The sequence below is a fragment of the Salvia hispanica genome, chromosome 1 (assembly GCF_029641045.1).
Source record: "Salvia hispanica isolate PSC_SH4W2 chromosome 1, Shi_PSC_v1, whole genome shotgun sequence".
In the NCBI taxonomy this organism is placed as follows: Eukaryota; Viridiplantae; Streptophyta; class Magnoliopsida; order Lamiales; family Lamiaceae; genus Salvia; species Salvia hispanica.
The window spans coordinates 35,599,009-35,618,976 of NC_142692.1; the positions used below are offsets into that span (position 1 = coordinate 35,599,009).

At 35.3% G+C, this 19,968-nt stretch overlaps 3 protein-coding genes across 3 annotated transcripts; 2 read left to right on the forward strand and 1 right to left on the reverse strand.

The window, feature by feature from the left end:
- The first annotated feature begins 1,415 nt into the window (after positions 1–1,415).
- On the forward strand, positions 1,416–6,941 carry LOC125185273 (flowering locus K homology domain-like). The gene is made up of 7 exons (XM_048081783.2): positions 1,416–1,516; positions 2,032–2,346; positions 4,243–4,486; positions 5,379–5,527; positions 5,630–5,905; positions 6,162–6,356; positions 6,520–6,941. Exons 2-7 carry the CDS (start codon positions 2,035–2,037, stop codon positions 6,736–6,738), a joined length of 1,395 nt encoding a protein of 464 aa, XP_047937740.1. The 5' UTR covers positions 1,416–1,516; positions 2,032–2,034; the 3' UTR covers positions 6,739–6,941.
- Positions 6,942–7,423: 482 nt separating this feature from the next.
- LOC125185427 (pfkB-like carbohydrate kinase family protein) lies at positions 7,424–10,730 on the reverse strand. The gene is made up of 5 exons (XM_048081954.2): positions 10,203–10,730; positions 9,204–9,448; positions 8,813–9,104; positions 8,272–8,424; positions 7,424–8,110 (listed from the first exon to the last, which is right to left on the reverse strand). Exons 1-5 carry the CDS (start codon positions 10,566–10,568, stop codon positions 7,724–7,726), a joined length of 1,443 nt encoding a protein of 480 aa, XP_047937911.1. The 5' UTR covers positions 10,569–10,730; the 3' UTR covers positions 7,424–7,723.
- Positions 10,731–13,535: 2,805 nt separating this feature from the next.
- LOC125222185 (putative myosin-binding protein 4) lies at positions 13,536–17,979 on the forward strand. Its single transcript, XM_048124675.2, has 4 exons — positions 13,536–13,706; positions 14,137–15,366; positions 15,483–16,642; positions 17,527–17,979. The coding sequence occupies exons 2-3, from the start codon at positions 14,229–14,231 to the stop codon at positions 16,274–16,276; spliced, it is 1,932 nt and encodes a 643-aa protein (XP_047980632.1). The 5' UTR covers positions 13,536–13,706; positions 14,137–14,228; the 3' UTR covers positions 16,277–16,642; positions 17,527–17,979.
- The last annotated feature ends 1,989 nt before the right edge of the window (positions 17,980–19,968 follow it).

Sequence of the window (19,968 nt, forward strand, 5' to 3'; positions counted from 1 at the left end):
TTGAAGGGAGAGACAATATATCTCTATATATAGAAATATAGAGAGAGGATTGGCAATTGGCAATGGCATGCATTATTAATGGGGTCATTGAAATACTCCTTTGAAGTCATGTGATAAAGAATCTACTTTCATCACCGACCCTTAATTCTCCTCATCACTATACGTATTCTTCCTAGACATACACGTATACCGTATACGTAATGTATTGCTAAAGACTAAAGTTATGTACTTGTATTCAAAACGATGTCGTGTTGTTACTCAAGTGAGATCGATTATGTTCATTATTAGTTATTACATGAAGATCAAATTACACATAAATTAACGATTGAAAGTACTATTGCAAGAATGGAATTTACTATTAACTTTTTAATCCTAGCTTAAATTAATGTTACCACATATTTAGACGACACATATAAATAGGTCAACGTTTGTGCTCTTTTTACTTATTCATGATATAATTAACTATACATTTATAATACAATTCTTCCAGGTGTATGGTTTCTTATAACAACTAAATAGTCAAATGGAATATCAATCATCAACTTAATCTGAAATTTAAATTAAGCTTTAAAGAATATTCCAATTTTGTATGCATTCGTGTCTCATTATTTTTTAAACACAATCTGATTAATTTCGGAATAAAATAAAATCTTAAAAAAACTCAGATGCCCTTATTTTGGAATGATAAAAGCTGATAATCATTTTAACTAAAAATATAATCTCTTCTATATCACGTGTGTCAACATTCAAGTACTATACAAAGTTACACACACAACATACAATACAAGTGAGATTATTCCAAAGCAGAAGCAGAGTATATTAATTGAATTATTTAATATAAATGGAAACTTGAAAGAATAAGTATTTAATTGGCCTTTGAATGTTGACTTTGATTAAAATAAAGTTGTTGGCAAGTTTATTCTCAATCACAAGTATAGTATCTATCTTTTGGTTGTGACACATTAATGATTCAACCCAACTTTGATGCCAAACTTAAATAGGAAGCTCCACCCCAAGAAAATGCAATTCTAGAATGATTTATGCATTAATTGTGAATTTGGTTATGCATCTACTTTTAAATTTATATGCATTTTATGATTTTAATTATGTTTATGATTACTTGAAATACAGTAGTTAGTATGAAATAGGATGAAGATTTGGGTTGATTGTTCAATAATTGTACGCATAGTCTCCGTAAATATATTATTGTAAGAAGTAATTTAATTAGACCAAATTCATCTAATACAGTATATTGGATCTGGGCTTTGCTTGGGCTTTATCTAACTATTCATCACATTTAAGTATTGTATTTGGGCTTCCACTTGGTTCTGAGAGGAAGGACTAGAATGCAATTATGAAAATTTGCCACGACGTCGTTTCACTATAAAACCCTATACGATATACTTTCCCCCCAATTCAATATCATCTCCCGCTTCGCTCCTTCGCCTACTCTCTCTCTCTCTCTCTCTTCTCCGTTTTCGCCATCAACTGAAGCAGACTGCCAACTCCATATTCTGTATGTGTGCTTGTTTTCGGGGTTTGATTCCTTGTTTAATTTTGCTGATTGTGTCGTTTTTGTTGCGGGCATCCTTGCTTAATTTGTGCATTATGAATTTATCTCACTCCATGGAATTAGTGTCTCCAAGGCTAGGATTTGGAGGCGGGAACTGGTCGGTTTTCTCGTTTTCGTTTGCGTTTTCATTATTTTGTCTCAGCTGAAGTCTGTTCGGTTCGTTTTATTGGGGTTTCACCGAGTAATTTGCGAGCATATATATGGACGGCGCAAAATTTTCTGGAGTGTAGCGCTACACTTAAATGATGTGCAATGACAAGCTATATTCAGTGCGTTGAGTGTGTTGTGTTCGTGTATTTCTTACTCATTGTGATTACCTCTATACTTGGATAGACAGGCTGTTATTGCTAATAATGTTTACATATTTTGTTGATACTAGTTGTGATGTCGAAGTTACTGGAGTATGCGGTTTGTTATCTGTATGGTTAATTAACAATCTTTTTGAATTATTGTTGCAGCAAATGGTGGAGGAAAATGTTGACGAACATGACTTAGGCAATGTACAAGAAACAGAGTATGTGCAAGAGACTATTAGTATGCCTGAGGACTTGTGTCCACCAGAAGACGTACAAGACGATGTAAAGTATCCAACTTTCGTTGAGGAAAAGAAATGGCCTGGTTGGCCTGGAGAGAATGTGTTTAGGATACTAGTTCCAGCTCAAAAAGTTGGTAGTATAATTGGACGCAAAGGAGAACATATTAAGAAAATATGTGAGGATACAAAGGCACGAATTAAGATTCTTGATGGTCCTCCCGGGACAACAGAAAGAACTGTGAGTTGATGATTACATTCATTATTTTTTTATAAAATGTATCTGATTTTGTTCTTTTAAATCTGGACTTCTGTAGTATGTATATTCTTGTGGTTGCTGTTACTATCCTTTCCTCAAACTTTTAATCCTCCTGAACTTCCATTTCCTACCATTCTAATTGTGCAATCACTGTTTTCTGATGTTCTTCTTGCTTATGTTTAGTCAAGTGTTAACTGCACAAGGTTTGGACATGAGTATGTATATAGATATAGGGTGTCTTTGTGTTACTACTTGTAGATTTTTCATGGTTACATAATGACATTTAGAAATTATTACGGTATATTTTTCTAGGAGGAGCAATTCCGAATATAGAACTTAACATTTGTGTCAAGCCTGACCAAAATACCTTTGTGTGAGGGGGACTGAAAAGCTTATAATAAGTATCACAAAAAGATGGATAACACTTGGACAAAAACTATGGATGAACTGTTAAAAAGCTAAACATCCTGGAACTAGCTCAATTTGAAGTATGTCCCAAAAACTTATAAGATGAAGTATATTAACCTCTACCGCCGTTATCAAGCAAGAGATTATATTTGGACTTGAATGTGTGACCAAGATGAACCCTTGCAGGTTTTGCAAACTAAGCAAGACATCAATCGATCACGTTGCTGCAAACAAGAAGTATCAAATATCCAGATTGAAGCGGTGATTGATGAGCACTAAGATTTCTGCAATATTCTCCTGACTATTTGTCAGTTTGATTTTTTTGCGGACATCTATACCAAGAGGGCATTGCTCTTTATCTGGTAACGTAAGAACTTGATCGATTGATGTCTTGCAAACATTGATAAACTATACATTGCAACATAACATTAGCATAGGAATAATAAGATGCTTTATATACGAAACATTGATTAAATAAGATAACTCAAGACAGAGGAGTTACTATGAGTATAAGGTAAAAAAACAAGTGTATAAATACATTAAAAATATTTCACCACTCTTACGTTGTTATCACCAACACAAAAACAGAAATATTCAGAATCAGCATGTTGTTGGGTATGAGATCTGGAACTATTTTGATCATGCTCTTTTAACTCTTAGTTGGTAATATTCACCATCAGCACATGTGATTGCTTGTATGTGGGTTGTCCTAACAACAGAGTGACTAAGGCCTTAGGCCAAAGGTTTCAGGTTTGGATCCACGATGGTTTGGTTTAAATTTAATGTTGCAATAACCACAAAAAACACCATGTGTTATTGCTTACTTTCTCTTCATTTTAGTAGCTATTATAGGTAATGTCAGCCCTTGAAATGCAAAGAAATGATTCAAGATTGTTGATGTTTTGAATGCCAAGTGGTATCACTTGTTTAATTAAAGCTTTTGTAATGACATGTTTTGGTTGCTCAATTAAATGGTCCTACAGAATACAAAAGTAGTTTGCTATGACAAATTGCCAAATATATCCACTGTATGCAATGAGTGAGTTGAACATCACTCCATATAACAATGCTGTCTTACATCTTCACTTTCCGACTGCTGTCGATTTCCCTAACGACTACATCCCTTTTGCTTATAAGGAGGATACATCCAACACCTTAGCCCACTATGATTTGTTTCTATTAAGTTTTGTAGGTTTAAGCGGTCTCAGTTTGTATTCGCTAGGACTCCAAGCTTTCACTACTCTTGACCATTAGTTTATCTCAAGTGGCATCTTTGTTATAGTGCTGATAATCTTGAAAATACCGAAATTCAATAGATGTGCTTTGCTGAAGTGCTTGTTTGTGGTGTACAGATGATTTGTTCTGCTTATTTGAGTCTTTGGTGGCTCTGTTACGTTTTAATGTTCTATATCCATTTTGGTAAGATCCTGCCTAGCAGTCTTATAAATACTGTACCATCATTGTTTTTAGGTAATAATTTCTGCAAAGGAAGAGCCAGATCTCCTGATTCCACCTGCCTTAAATGGTCTTCTGAAGATCCATAGACACATTCTTGATGAAGGTTCAGATGCAGATAATGCACCAGTTGGTGGAACATTTCGCACAAGACTTCTTGTGGCAGCTATGCAGGCTGGCAGTTTGATTGGGAAGCAGGGTGCCACAGTAAAGTCAATTCAAGATGATTCACATTGTAACATTCGAGTAATTGGAGGAGGTAATGTTCTTTGTGGCTTTGAGTATGTTCTGTACCTGTTACCTTCAAATTTTTATGATGTTACAATAAAATTTTAGAGAAATATGCCTGATTGAAAGTAGGATGATTCATTTTTCTAGAGAAGCATGCTTGTACCTGTATCAGACTATCAGTATTGTTTGAATCGTTTGATGATGTATACTGTGTTGTATGCAAACTTATATTTTATAATCTTACTTTTCCTTGTACAAAACGTAAATAATTTGGTTGTGTTTTGAAATAGCCATATTTAGTGCTCCCTCTTTACCACTCTACATGGTCCAAAATCCATTTTTGGTTGTCCTATTTTTGATGGATGAATCCAAAAATGCCAAAAAAGTGTTTTAAAAGTGAGGTCCATTTGATCAATAGCCACAAAAGCTGCATTCCTTAATATGTGTATCAAAAGGTGCTGTGCCATGTAGAGTGGGAGTGTGGGATGGAGGGAGTGCTTTGTATCTGTCTGGTTTTGATGAACCCCTGTCTTGATAAATTTGATGAGCTACTTGGCCGTTCACTATCTTTGTATGCTAATCTGGCTCATTCGTTGAACAAAAGTTACCACCTCCCCCCGACCTTTTCTCAATGACATGTTGGATGTTGATGATAACTCATCCTAATACTAGTGAACTCCATTTTTGTGTTGGTTGTGAAAACATGTCTTTGCAATCATGTGACTTCTATCTAGTGTGACTCTGTGGGGAATATGAACTTTTATATGCAATTTCCATTTATGATGACTAGATCTTTTGTTGCTAAGCTACTGGGACTTTTTATGAACTATTGGAGTTTCTTTAATAAATATTTTCTCAAAAGTTGCATCTTTGATTCTTGGTGATTTACATTTATTTCTTAAATGGGAAAATATTTGCAGAGAACTTGCCTGCAGTTGCCTTACCAGATGACAGTGTAGTTGAGATACAGGGGGAACCTGCAGGGTTGGAAAAGGCTGTCGAAATAATTGGTACACATCTCAGAAAATTTTTAGTAGATCGAAGTGTAATTGGAGTATTTGAAATGCAGGCAAGTGCTGTTTTATAGTTTTTTCTAAATAATAATTACAATTATGTACTCTGGCACCTTTTAAATCTATATTAATTAATATATCCTTGCTTGCCTCGTCAGATACAAATGCCAAGTGCTCGACCGAACCAGAATGTGCATGCATCCCAATCTTGGGGACCTCCTCAATCAGATTTTTCCATGAACCCTGGTGGACATGGTTATGGGTCAGACCCTTCATGTATGCCACCTCGCCCACGTCAATATGATGATTACTATTCACCTGCTGACATGCCTTTTGATAAGAAGCCTCGCTCAGGCCCACATACATATGGCAGAGACATCTCAGTGGGAGCTCATGCAGCGAATGTGCAGCCCCAAGAAGCAATGATCGCGAAGGTAGATTTCCTACCATCTCATCTGCTAGTTTGTGTGTACTATATCAATACTATGTTCTCTCTCTAGAACTTGAGTTTGAATGAAGTCAGCTATGAATACTTTTGGTGGAGGAGAATCACAGAAATGAAGGGATGAGTTAAATTTGAAAATTGAACTGTGAAAAAAAAAATTCAAAAGTCCAGTTGCCCTCCACATTTCTGTTTTCTAATTTTCATATTCTGTTTTTTATTTTATTTTATTTTATTTTATTTTATAGGTCACACAGAATATGCAGATTCCACTTGCATATGCTGATGCTGTGATCGGTGTTAATGGTGCAAATATTAGTTACATACGTCGTTCTAGTGGTGCAACTATTGCAGTGCAGGAAACAAGAGGAGTACCTGGTGAGATGACTGTTGAAATAAATGGCTCAGCATCACAAGTCCAAGCAGCACACCAGTTGATACAGGTGCTTTCCATACTCCCACTGCTTGCTACATACATACTGGCTATTGCTGTTTATATGCAACTGTACTAATGTTTTAAAATGAGCTTTTAATTGTCAAGGCATGATGATCATCCTTTGTATAGTAAGAATTTGACCTTTGACATCCTTCAATTGCATCGTGCAGAATTGCATTGCTGATGCCATGAGCAACGCACAGAACCCGACTACTGGAGGACAACCAATGCAACAACCAGTCCAGCAACCAATGCAAGGTTACAATCCGTATCCCTCTCACGGCCCAGTTTATGGTTCTTCGACGTCTAATGCTGCTGGACAAACCATCCATGTCAATGTGCAGTCTGGAGACTATGGCTCCATGTATGGGACTAGCTACGGCTACTAGACAGAAAATTGTCTCTAAAAAAGATTTGATCTGTCTGATTTTGTTAGTGCTGTATTAGATAGTCTGGCTTGTTATTTATTTCCATCTTCTTGGTGTGGCTGAACATTGGTCGAATTCTCATCCATTGCGGATTCGCTGTAGCTATTTTTACAGCTACGTCGTGTAATTTGTTCTGTTCTTTTATTGGTGATCATATTTTATTACTCTTATACAGAATCAAAATCAAAGAGGACTTGATAGTAAGTAAACATATACAGAATTCAACTTCAACAGTATACCTACTTGATACCCAATATTACTCTATGATTAATACTACTTCATTCCTTCTGGCTAAGATGATGCATTTCCTAGTTTGTACTTTGTATGGGTATTTAGTAGTAGTTGTTGATTTATTTGTAATGTGTTTAATTGAAGAGAGAAAATGTAAATGTAAAGTATTAAATGAAGAGAGAAAGAGAGTTGAATATTTAACAAAGAAAAAGTAGTGTGTATTTGTTAAATATTCCAAAAATTTAAGTATACTATATTTCAGTTTGAAAAACAGTCTCATTTTGAATGAAATGAAGTAGGCGAGATAAGGAGAAAAGATAAGTAAAGAAAAATGTGTTGAAAAGGTTTCCATAAATATAAATGAGACTAATTTTGTTGGGTGCGTAAAAAAAATTGAGAATATTTTTGTGGACAATTATCACAAAAAATCATGCCATTACCATCACGATGATACACCTGTCATATAGTACTATAGTATAAAGCCTAGCCAATAATTGCAGAATTTTGACATGGAAGCTGTACTAACTAAGATGGCTTTAATCAAAATACCCCAGTTAAAAATGGCAAACAATATAAATCTAACTCTAATTTGATGCAAAAATTACCAGAATCCCCACTGTTCTAAGTTCAGCTGGTTGTCCAGAGTGTTGGGTTCCAAACAATACCTTGTCTCTTGTATCACCTGTTATCTCGAATAAGAAATCCATCCCGCTAATCAACATACTCCGACCTGCTTTCGATCTGGGCATTCAAGCTTGGGTATCAGTTCAGAGATCACTTTCTGTAAGGAGACGGGTTGAACGTGACTGCTATTTCCATTTACAGCAACTTCTGTGAGCAGTGTGATCTGCTCTGCATCCGTGTGCGCCTTTAGCAAGTCCTCCCAGAACTTGTTGTCTTCTTTGAGGTTTGATCCTTTGACGAGTTCCATTACCTGCTTCAGGGCAGCGACATTTCTACCAGCACCGCAACCCATAGCAGTTGCAGCACCTACAGCATTTGCAATGGTCAATGTATAAACCAGAGGCATTGTGTGTATAAAACCAAATGCAATGGCGGCCACGAAACTGTCTCCACATCCAACAGTGTCAATGACATCAACCTGTTTATTAAAGCAAGAAAGTGGCATATAAATATAATGCATGGTGCTATAATATGAGATTCATCAAGGCGTTACGATAACTAAAATGATCCAACCATTGAAGTACTAAAAAACTGAAGCACTTTTGTAAATAAGTTTGAAAGTACACCTCTCACACACACCTTAAATCCAGGGGCACAGGAGATACTTGAAGGGGTGATCAATAAAGAACCTCTTGGACCCATTTTAATAATCACCCACTTTGTCCGAATTCCTTCTTTGAGCAGCTCTTGACCTGCTAATATAGGGTCCTCAATGCCAGTCAACGATTCAGCCTGATTCAATATCAAATGCCAAGCTCAAAAACAGATTGCAATATTGGGGAATAGGTTCCCTTGTTAAACAAGCCACAAGAAAATAGATAAAATGGTAATTAGGTAACATAAAGAGAGTTTTCAGAGCGAAACAAGCTTAAAAGACATAGATTTCATGCTTGAGATGCACAAAATTTAGATGCCGAGAAAATGAGAGAGTAATATTTATAGACATCAGCCACTTGCACATTTGGTGAAATGAAAGGGGCAGCATCCTCATTATGCAGCACTTAATGAATGCTTTCAAGGGCAGTGATAAAGTGTTTCCGCAAGTTCTAAGACAGGGGAATAACCAACTTGAAAATCAAATATGATAAAGCAAGTCAATATGATAAATTAAGATTCACACCTCTTCAGAAGTTAATAGAAGAACATCACTCATCCTCAAGTACTTTTCAAGGGCTTTTCGCTCTTCAAGGGTTCCAGTTTGCAGAGATTTCCCTCGTGGGCCAGGGTCAAAAAAGACTGATGTACCCACTTCAACGGCATAATCTAGAGCAGACACAAGTAAGCTTGGCGAAAGCTCGTCGAATCCATAACCATTGCAGAAAACAATCTTTGACCTTCTTATAGCCATCTTTGCTTCTATGGAAAGACTGTTCATCCAACTAAATGCAGGTTCCGCACTGAAATCTGCACGGCTGGATGGACAAGCACTTAGAGTAAGTTTCATCATACAACATTTTCAAATAAAACCCTCACAGAAGGAAGTCAGTTAATGCCTAAGCTGTTTGTAATACCTGCAAAAACCATGCCTTTGCAGGGGGTCAACTAAAACCCAGCACAGAAGAGTTTCATAGTCTTTCAGATTTGCCACAGTTTTCTGTTCGTTCATTTCAACCATACCAATTCCTTCATCATGGAGTACATCAAAGAGGAAATGACCATAGATTTCATCCCCAACATGACCAACTGTAACAACATTAAGTCCTAATCTAGCTGCAGCTATGGCCATATTGCAATTGCCACCAGCTTCCCAGTATTTCTATCAATAAAAACAAGATATCATTATCCATGGACAAAAATACATCAGGCATATATAGACTTCAATCAGATGATCTAAGAGACTTGACCAAACATTAGACGCCACAGCGTTGAGGTCCATAACAGTGAAGATTTGGCTGTCCATACTCTAAATTGACAAGATTTAAATCAACAGCTTAATACACTATCAAGAGTTCGAAAATCCAGTACCAAGTACCAACTGCAAGACAGATATATCATTATTTATTTTCACCTAATTCAACAGCCAACACTCCTCTAAACAACATCATTAAGTCAGATTAATAGGCAGCCAGCTTTCCTCATACTGTATCCAGATATTGGTGGTCACTACTCATTGGCAAAATCACAAAACTGTGGCATTATTTAGTTCTGTTTGCTAAGCTCTTTTCCCTTCCCCGGAGTGGAAAATGCATTTGGCAACCAAAGTTCGATAAACATGCATTCACATCAAATATCAGACCATAGCCCCACCAACCGCAAAAACATTACAAATAACACCATCACAACATCCTTATAGCTGAAAATGATTTTAGAAAGTGCATTACATCATTATTCCCTGTGAAGCCTCATTTGTAGAACATTTTGATCAAATTCTAGCTGAATTTCAAGCAAAATTTCATGCTCTACAGTCATTACTCCAATGAAACAAAATAAAAACAAAATTTACAAGCGTGAAAGGTGCATTGGCCAACCAGAAACAACCAGTAGCTAGCGAAAAACAGTAACGACAAAACCTTATCAGGAGGCGACTTGGACAACTCATCCATATAGGCTTTGCGTTCATCCAAGGGCTTCGGCGGCAGCTCAGGAACACTGAGCACTATATCAACGCACAAATTCCCAAGCGTGGCGACGTCGATTTCCTTAACTCCAACGGATTTAATCCTCTCATCCTCCACCGAGCCGGCGCCGACGCTGAGAGAAGCGACGCGCTGCTTGGAGACCGCCGGAATCTCAATTCCTCTGCATTCCAGCGGCGAATAGTAGCTGCAACGCCGGCTGAAGGGCGAGAGGCAGGATTTAGGGTTTCGGAGGGCGTTTGGGGAGGAAGAAAAGAGGGCATAGCTCGATTTGAGGGATAATGCAGCCTGATTATGCATTCAGCAGGAATTATCGACGGCGGAATCGGATGAATTGAATGTAATCGAAGAAGATGATGATCAGAAGCAAAGCAGTTTGAAGATTTGCATTTGGATTGTGAAAATCAGCTGCTGTTTATCTTCTGCTCTCTCACTGTCAAGTGTTTGAAATGCGGATAATTTGACTAATTTTTTTTCCAATTAATCAAAGATTATTTTATAAAGGATTTCATTTGTTTTTAGTATTATTATGACAAAATAGGTAGACGAGAATAATTATTTAATACTCCTATTACAAAGTTGTTTCGAGTGTATAATGTGAAATCGTTTTAGATGAAATTTGATATAAATATTATCTAATCATACCAACAGCAAAATCTTGATTATGTATAAAAATTAGAATAAATTAAATTATTTTCATATGACCAAGACCATGAAAAAAGGAATTTAAATGTCGAGAAAGAAAATGGAATATGTTGACTAAATTCCGTTGTATGTCAATCGTTATTTTTGAATGTCTAGAATGAAAATGGAATAAATTGACTAAATTCCATTGTATCTCAATTGTTAGGCTTCAAATAAAAGCATCATTTAATTCATACTTTATAACACGCATCACTAACCTTCATTACAAGAATATATGCTCTCAATTGAAGACCATGCTTTGTATACAACTTATTCCAATACTTTGTTCACATCTTATTCCAATGATGTCATCAATTTCTCCACATCAGAGTACTAGTTTAAATTTGATGCTAGTTTAAATTTCATTGGTCGATATAAAATATGCCGTTTGACTATCTAATGTTACCTATAGATTAGGATTTTGATTAAAAACATCTTGAAAGTCACGAAGTTCTATCTTGTTATGTCGAGATTTCAATTTATGTACCACGTACCATTAAAAAGTTATCGAGATCTTTCCAATTGCATATTAAAAATCACCAATCAAACTCTACAAATTTGAGTTAGGTTATAAAACAAAATATTGGAATGAAGATGTCCACTCTAATAAATGGGAACTCTACATACCCATTTATAGACACATTATGAATACTCATATAAATATTAAAAAAAATCAAAATAAAATTTGGTACTACTATAGTAGATGATTTCTCTATTAATTTCCAAGATTTATGCAAGAAAAATGAATCGGGCTGACATGTCTAAGCCGATGTTTGATATTTGGGCCTATAAACTGCAAGGCCCGGTAGGGAATTTTATGGACTGTGTTTAAATATTTTGTATTTTGATGTACACAATTTAACACTCCATACATTTATTTGTATTGTTTTGTTTATAATATTTAAATCAGAGAAATAAAATAAAGATGTAACAAAATAAAATAAAAACAAAATGAGTACTCATAACATAGCAACTTCAAGAACTCGATTCGTATAAGCTTTTCCTTTTCTTATAATTATATGACTAATCAATTTTATTAAAGTGTTTCGATGTTTATAAACATTCTCCTACTCATTGTAATACTACACTAAATTACCATAACAATTTTGGTTTTTGACGATTCCAGACCAGTGGTACCCAACAATCAATTTGACTAGACAGTTGTTCAATTGGTCAGAACGATGACAAAAATTCGCACTTTATCTGCAAATTAATCTAAGTTTTAGCGAAGTGCAGAATTTGATAATTTGAGAAAAAAATTCGAATACACTTTGAGGAAATAGAGAAGAAAGGGAAAATACAAGTAATCGTAGCATATCGAAATCTAGATAAAAGAGTCCATATTAGGAGGACAAAATTCAATAATATTAACTTTGTTATGAATTTGGGTATATATTACTAATAAGTCAAAGAAAAATGGGATGAAAACTCAATTATATAATCCAAAAAAATGAAACGAATATTTAAGACAGTTTATTAATTGGGATGTGATATTCACGTCGAAATTAGTGGATTTTAATGAGAGTAGCTGCGGTATTTAAACAAATTCAATGTTATTAATTGATGATGCACATGCCAATCTACAAGACCAATTCATCACTTAAATACATCTGCAAATATGCAGAATGATTCTCTAAACTTTGTTTCCGAATTTGGCATATTACTCATTGCAAATTAGTAATTGATTTTACATAAATCTATGTGTGAATATTATTCTTTACATAATTAAATTATTATATATAATACTGTTAATGATTGGAATTTTTTATCTAAAATATTAATCATTGCGATTATTGAACACAAATATGAATAAAAGTGAATGGACGGATAGTTAGGTGTTGGAAATAAAGTTTAGTGTAGGGAACTAATGTGTAATTATTTGTAATCTTAAGACGATGAATTAATAAAATTGTAAATTGATAGGTTACGAAAACTTCGACCCTAATATATAACTACAAGTCTAAGATGATCTCGAATAAGAATTAGTAATTACTTAAATAATAGTAAAGTTTAGTAAAATATTAATCAATACCACAAAGTTTGAAATTCGAATATTAATCATATCTTTCATTTTTTTTTCTCAATTATCTTATCTATGTACAAAATATGTTCTGTTGATACAAGTTCAAAACGAAGTAATTTTTTCTCAATTATCTCAATTACATATTTTTCTTTAATTCTACATTTTTATTTTATTTTATTAAAACTATGTAGTTTTTAATTTTACAAAGAAAGATGGAGTATTTTATATGCAATTGAAATAATTAATAAAAAATAAACTTTCATAATTTAATATCTGAGTCTTAGAAACAACAAAAATTTGACTAAAATTTAAAAATTTTAAATGTGAAAGAAAAAGATAGTGATGGGCATTTTATGGCGAAAATGGTCATAATGATTATAACACGTGCTCCCACGTCTAGATTAGTCGGATTTATTCACGTAATTATTAGAATCAAATTGATATAATCATTAATATCTGGAAAAAGAATCCTCTTAATTAAAAACTCCTCCAACTTAATTGTTCAAAACAAAAAACAGTGAAAACAACGAAATTTTAATTCCAGAAATATATTGAAGAAATCCGAAAATCAGTTGGTTGCAACGGTTGATGGAAGTTGGCGGAGGACCCCACTGTAATTTTCCACCGCAATGATGCTCTCCATTTCCTTTTCATGGCTGGTGAAATGCCGATCATGATTCATAATCATCTGCGTACCTTCTTTCTCCTGCTTTTCTCTCGCCTTCGATCCGGTAACTTTTCATCCTTATCCGCATTTCTCCTTTTTCCAATTTTGCGTAATTTTAGAGCAAATTTATTTTATGTTGATGGAATGGCATTGATGATTAATTTCTGCAATTTCTGAATTCATTTAGTTTTGATTCTGTATGAATGATTTCTAGATTGTTCCGATTGAAGGTGTGTTTATTTATTAATTGGAGATTGGTGCATTGCTGATTCATCTAGGGTTCCTTTTATGATGCCGCCTCTGTTTTTTTCGGCTGAGATTGTTGTTTGCTTTGTCAATTTGAATGCGAAGGTGATTGTGGAAAAATTCATGTATTTTTGTAGTATTTTGTTTTTGTGAAATTGTGTGAGGATTTCATGATTAGGCATTTGTTTGGAATTGATGATGAGTCTGCTGTTTTTGATCTTCTTTACACTGATGTGTTCATTGGATAGATTGATTACAGGTAATGGTAGGGAGAAAAGTGTTGGCCGTGGGATTCGATTAGCTGCTAATATTTGGTGAACCTGGAGGTCATTTTGTTGCCATGGCTGCTGGAGTTTCGTTTTTGAGGAAGAGGAAGACCATTGGATTTATGAGTGTCTTGTCGTCCGCTGCATCTGAATGGTTCTTGATGTTCATGCTGTTTCTCGATGCAGCATTTTGGTATCTGCTTCTAAAATTCGCGCGCTATTGTGAACTGGAAACGCCGTGTCTTTTATGCTCTAGACTTGATCATGGTTTGGGGAAGAAGAAGCATTCATTGTGTTGGAGCTTATTGTGTATTGCCCACAGAGAAGAGATATCTTCACTAGTGTCCTGTTCTGTCCATTGTAGATTTGCTGATGTTCATAGCATGTGTGAAGAGTGTCACTCATCGATTGCTAAGCAGAAAAAATCGAGTTCCCTTGAAAACATGGCATGTTCCTGCTGCAACATTACGGTTAAGGCAAAATCTAACACTGGAAGATTGCTACAGCTTGACCCCCTTGGTTTCGGGGCTTCTAGGACTACTAACATTGGGTCCCCTCTGCCACATTCCCCAATTTCAACTCATTTCAGTCACAGCGATAGCTTAAAGAGGCTTAGAGAAAAGATTGCTGGATCGGTGGTGACAGATGAACCAGCTCAGGAAAAAAGTGTTGGTGTTGATATAAAGTCTACTGTAGCATATACAAAGCTGAGTCTGTCCTCTGATTCTGAGTCTGAATTTGCACATTCAGAAGATGATGATGATGTGAACAATGATTCTGTTGCTAACACGCCCGTCATCCTAGAGCATGATATCGAACAAAGACTGCACGAACCACCGTCTGACAGTGATGCTCTAGACAGCCAGAGGGGTCAGGGTTTTAATGTTAAATCTCTAGCTCTTGATCCGCCTAGTATGATTAAAACTAGCGACCACAAGAATGATGATACTTTTTCATCGGATGCCAACACAAATCATTTTTCTGTTCTCGATCAGGAAGAAGAGTGTTATTATAAACGCGGTTCATCTTTGACGCGGAAGCTAATTTCTTTATGCGACAGTTTCTCACCACGTGGGGGTGCTGTTGGTTCTTCAGCAGAGACATCTGGATCCAGTGTTTCTCTCCCTCACCGACGAGCCATCTCTGTACCACCTGAGGTTATTTCTGTATGCAATGTTGCTCCATTATCCAATGACACACGACCAGAAAAAGGTAATCTCTTCTTCTTCCTTCTACGCCCCTCTCCTTTTCCAATAGGTGCATTACAATCATTCACAATCTTCAGTATTTTTGGTTATCATAAGCTGACTCGTTTACTTCCTTTGCAGTAGAATATGCTGGGGAAACCAGTGAGAATGGAGAACCATCAGAGGCCAGTCATGTAAAAGCTACTGTAGGAACTTATTCGGATGGTACTCGTTTGTCTACGATAAATGATAAGCATCAGATGGATACTTTGGTTCGTGGTGACGAAACTCTACAACTATCATCAAGGAGTGCTTTTGAGCCAACTGACACCCGTGGTTCTGCTAAAATTGAAGATTTGGCTGCGGTATCTACTTCTGAATTGGGCTCGTTTCAAGAAGAAGGCAGTCATAGAGCTCATCATAAGCATGATGAATTTAAAATAGGAGGAGATCCTCATTCTAAGATACTTCCGTATCCAGCCTCATCAGAGAATAATGACTCCTATGTATCTGTGGATGAAATCGCTGTGAATGACATCGAGGGTGAAAGTATTCTTCAGCAACTAAGACGACAGATTGAGCATGATCACAACTGCCTGAATTCTTTGTACAAGGAATTAGACGAAGAAAGAAATGCTGCTGCTATTGCAGCAGAAGAAGCAATGGCTATGATTACAAGATTGCAGGAGGAGAAAGCAGCATTACGTATGGAGGCGTCGCATTACCTACGGATGATGGAGGAGCAAGCGGCATATGATACTCAGGCACTGGAAAAGGCTAATGATCTTCTTTCTGAAAGGGAGAGGGAATTGCAAGACCTGGAATATGAGCTAGATGCTTACAGAAATAACTACCTTGACGAGCCAGATGAAGATGATATACAAGAAACGAGTCCTGGGGCGTCTAGTGACTCCAAAGCTGATAAAATCCTGTGACCCTATGGCAACTGTAAACCTACGAGTGGCTCAGCATCAAGCTTTGAAGATGAAATATGTACTCTGGCAATGTTTGAAGGAGTTGGAGGACCTCCATCAAGCTCATTTTCATAGAAACTTAAATGAAATGCCTCATGGTCCAAGTTCTAGAAAGAATAAGTAGAGGTTGACAATCTTGAATTTAACTCACCAACAAGATAAATTTAGATCAGCAGAATGAAGAGAATAGTTCTGTTGTGTAAAAAGTTGTTTCTGTATCTGCTTAAGAAGAGTTCACTCCCAAGTCCCAACTCATGACAGAGAAAATTGATGTCGAGCTCTAAAGGCGATGACCATCCAGCCAGATTTTCATCTGCCTACAACAATGTAAGTGCTACTATACTTGCCAAGTTTATGTACAAATCCTTACTCCTATACTACTTCAAAAAAATTTAGGCTTGACTCAAATGTTAGCTTCATACCTCTATAAACATAGGTAATCATTTGATTAGTTTTTTGTTCTAATGATTGAGATCATGTAGTGATAGATAGTCTATATTATATACTCCCTCTGTCTCATTAAAAATGAAACGTTTTCCTTTTTTGGTTGTCCCATTAAAAATGAAACGTTTCCTAAAATAGAAACAACTCTATCTCTACTTTTTCATCTCTCTTACTTTACTCTCTCATCATTAACTCACAAAACAACACTACATAAAACCTTGTGCCATTTCCCAAATGTTGCATTTTAAGTGGGACGGAGGGAGTACAAAAGAATTGGTAGTCCCATAGTGTTTTCTCTGTAATCCATTTTGAGAACATTCATTGAGATTAAGATTACAAATCATGATCATTCATTTTAAAACAAATTAGTGGCATAGTTGTACCTGAAGCATGAAATGAATGACTAATATAATCATTAAATTCCTAGAATTTGGATTTAAGATATCAAAGAAAAGCCTTTCACTATTTAAACCGGTGTTACTTCTGCGGCTATTCTCCTAAAATGCATACATGAAAGCAGTAGCACTTTAAGAAGAGCAGTCTGAACTGAAGATAGACTTGCAACATCTCTTCTTTTACTTATGAGGAGATCCTTCTAAATGGTGATAATTTTTAGTTCAAGATTATCCATCCACAACCACTATGATCATATCTAGTTTCACGATATAGACATGTAACTGCATTTGTTTCGTCGGATTAAACTTGTGGTTTTGACTGGAATACATATCCGTACAATAATTGCGTACATGTATCATGCTGTTTTGCAGCCAGAAAGTTTCAAAATTAATGACTGGAAGGGATCTTCTTTGGCTCACACAGAGCCATTTCTCATCATCTGTCACAATCGAGGGGGAGGGGCCAAAACAAATGATCAAGATGTTCTGTTCGTTACGTGTCTTCCTAACAATGGATGCGGCTTAATCTTTTACCAAAAGATCAAGAAATGGTGCTTGTGGAGTGGAACATGTATAATCGATATAAACTTCTATTTTTTCCTTTTAGTTGGAGATTCGACTGCAGAGGTGTTCATTCTCGTTTAAATTCATTTACAGTTTTGGTTGATTCTATACATTTGACAATCTTGTAGTGCGTAGTTGACTGTGCAAACTGTGGATACGACCGTATGAGCTTGCTTGCAAGGCCGTAAACGGCTTAGTGCAAGATGCAGATTGCTCACCATGAGTCTATTTTATGCTCTGAAATGTTGTTGCTTGTTTCAAGTTCTACACTGAATCAAATACTGCTTTATTGCATTAACTTAATTTTTCAAAATTGTTTTTTTTTTTTGAGAGGATAAGACAGATAACTGCTTAATAAATGATGAATATCTGTTTTGTCTCTATGAGATAAATTTTTCAGTGGAAACACACAGAAGTTTAATACTTATCTGGTTTCGTAGGATGCTATATTTTTATTAAATCTATAATGATATATATATAGACCGAGTTATTACAAAAATAGAATTTGTGTATTTATTCATGTCCGGATAAAATATTTTGAATCGTTATGAATATTATAAATTTGCTATTATGAACGCAAAAAATATACTAGAATTTTTGTCACTTGTGAGATTTTATTTATACTGGACTTCAAATTCCTATAGCAAAGTCCCAAATTAAATTATTTTAATGTGTGACCTCCAATTTTGTAAGCATCCTTCCCCCTAAATAATATAATCCAATTAAAATTGGTATATTAACATGACAAATTCATCGCAATTTGTAGGGGTGGGAATACGGATATCGGGTATTGGATTTACCCGTACCCGACCCGATACCCGCAGGGTTTTGGATACCCAATATCCAATTTTATGGGATTGGGTATGAGATTGGATATTGAAATTTGAGATAATTCGGATATTGGATAACCCGAATGGGTATCGGGTATTACCCGAATATCCAATTTATTATTTAAACGCATTTTTTAAATTAGGTTTAGGCGTTTAGCAATGAATGCTTCTATATTTTGCTTAGTTGTTTAATGCTTTTACTTATTGCGCAACCAACTCATGTGGTTTTTATATTTTATTTAATTATTTTGACTTTTGAATTATATTATTGGTTGCTTCTACAGTTATATTAAATGCGTAACTTTTATTATTTTACTTACATATTGCATAACCAATCCCCAAAAATATAATCGTATACTTTAAAATAAATGAAACATTAAAGATATTAGTCAATTTAAATATTTCTATATTTATTTTAATATATAAAATTTTAATTTTTTTAATAGTTAATAACACTTGTAAAGAGTCGGGTATTTGGGTACCCGATACGTCGGGTATGGATACCCGGGCGGATATTGGAGTACCCGAAAATATATCGGGACGGGTTTTGGATAGATATTTCAATGATTTGCGGGTTTGGGTACCTGATTTTTTCGGGTCGGATATCCACGGATACCCGTATTCTCACCCCTAGCAATTTGTGCTAAAGCATAACATTTATTGACTGGTAAAGTAGAATAAGGGCACGTTTAAACTAAAGCAAACTACCTTCCAATTAAATTTAATTTGGACGATTGGTCTGTGATTTTGTTTATATATATCATAGTTGTATCAATCAAATAGAGCACATCCAAAAAAAATCGATTTACCGACAGAAAAAAAGTTCAATTCTATTTCTATTTTTACAAAGTTAAATATATTGAACTTGTAAAAGTATGAAAACAACATACTACATATAGGATAGGACCACCCACTTTGAACACATGTGGTGATTTGAAATACACCAACTTGATATATTTGAAAAAAGTGAATGTTATAGTTCTACTTCACTTGTATATATTTATGGTCTATGGTTCAAATTTACTAGTTTAGATGAATTGTTTAGTTCTTTATATACTAATATAGTTTGAAATGCATTATATGGAGTACGATATTTTTTTTATCAATTTAATTCTTTTTTGCATTAAATGATTTAAGAGGGGTAGGTGCATGATGTTTTTGCCTTTTTGGGACAAAATGTACCACAAATTTGGTGTAACCGCCCAATCAAGAATTATGAATTCATGCACAATACACATTTTTGAAGTGGTGGGGTCAAATAACCTTTCAATGAACAGATTCATAAAACGAAACTCGTGTGGTCAGATAGTGAAAAGATCATTGCAATTGAAGGAAGATAGATACGGTGCGACTATTGTCGCTTACAAAGAATGACTGGCTAAGACAAAACTTAACCTCAACCCCAGAGGATTGGAACACA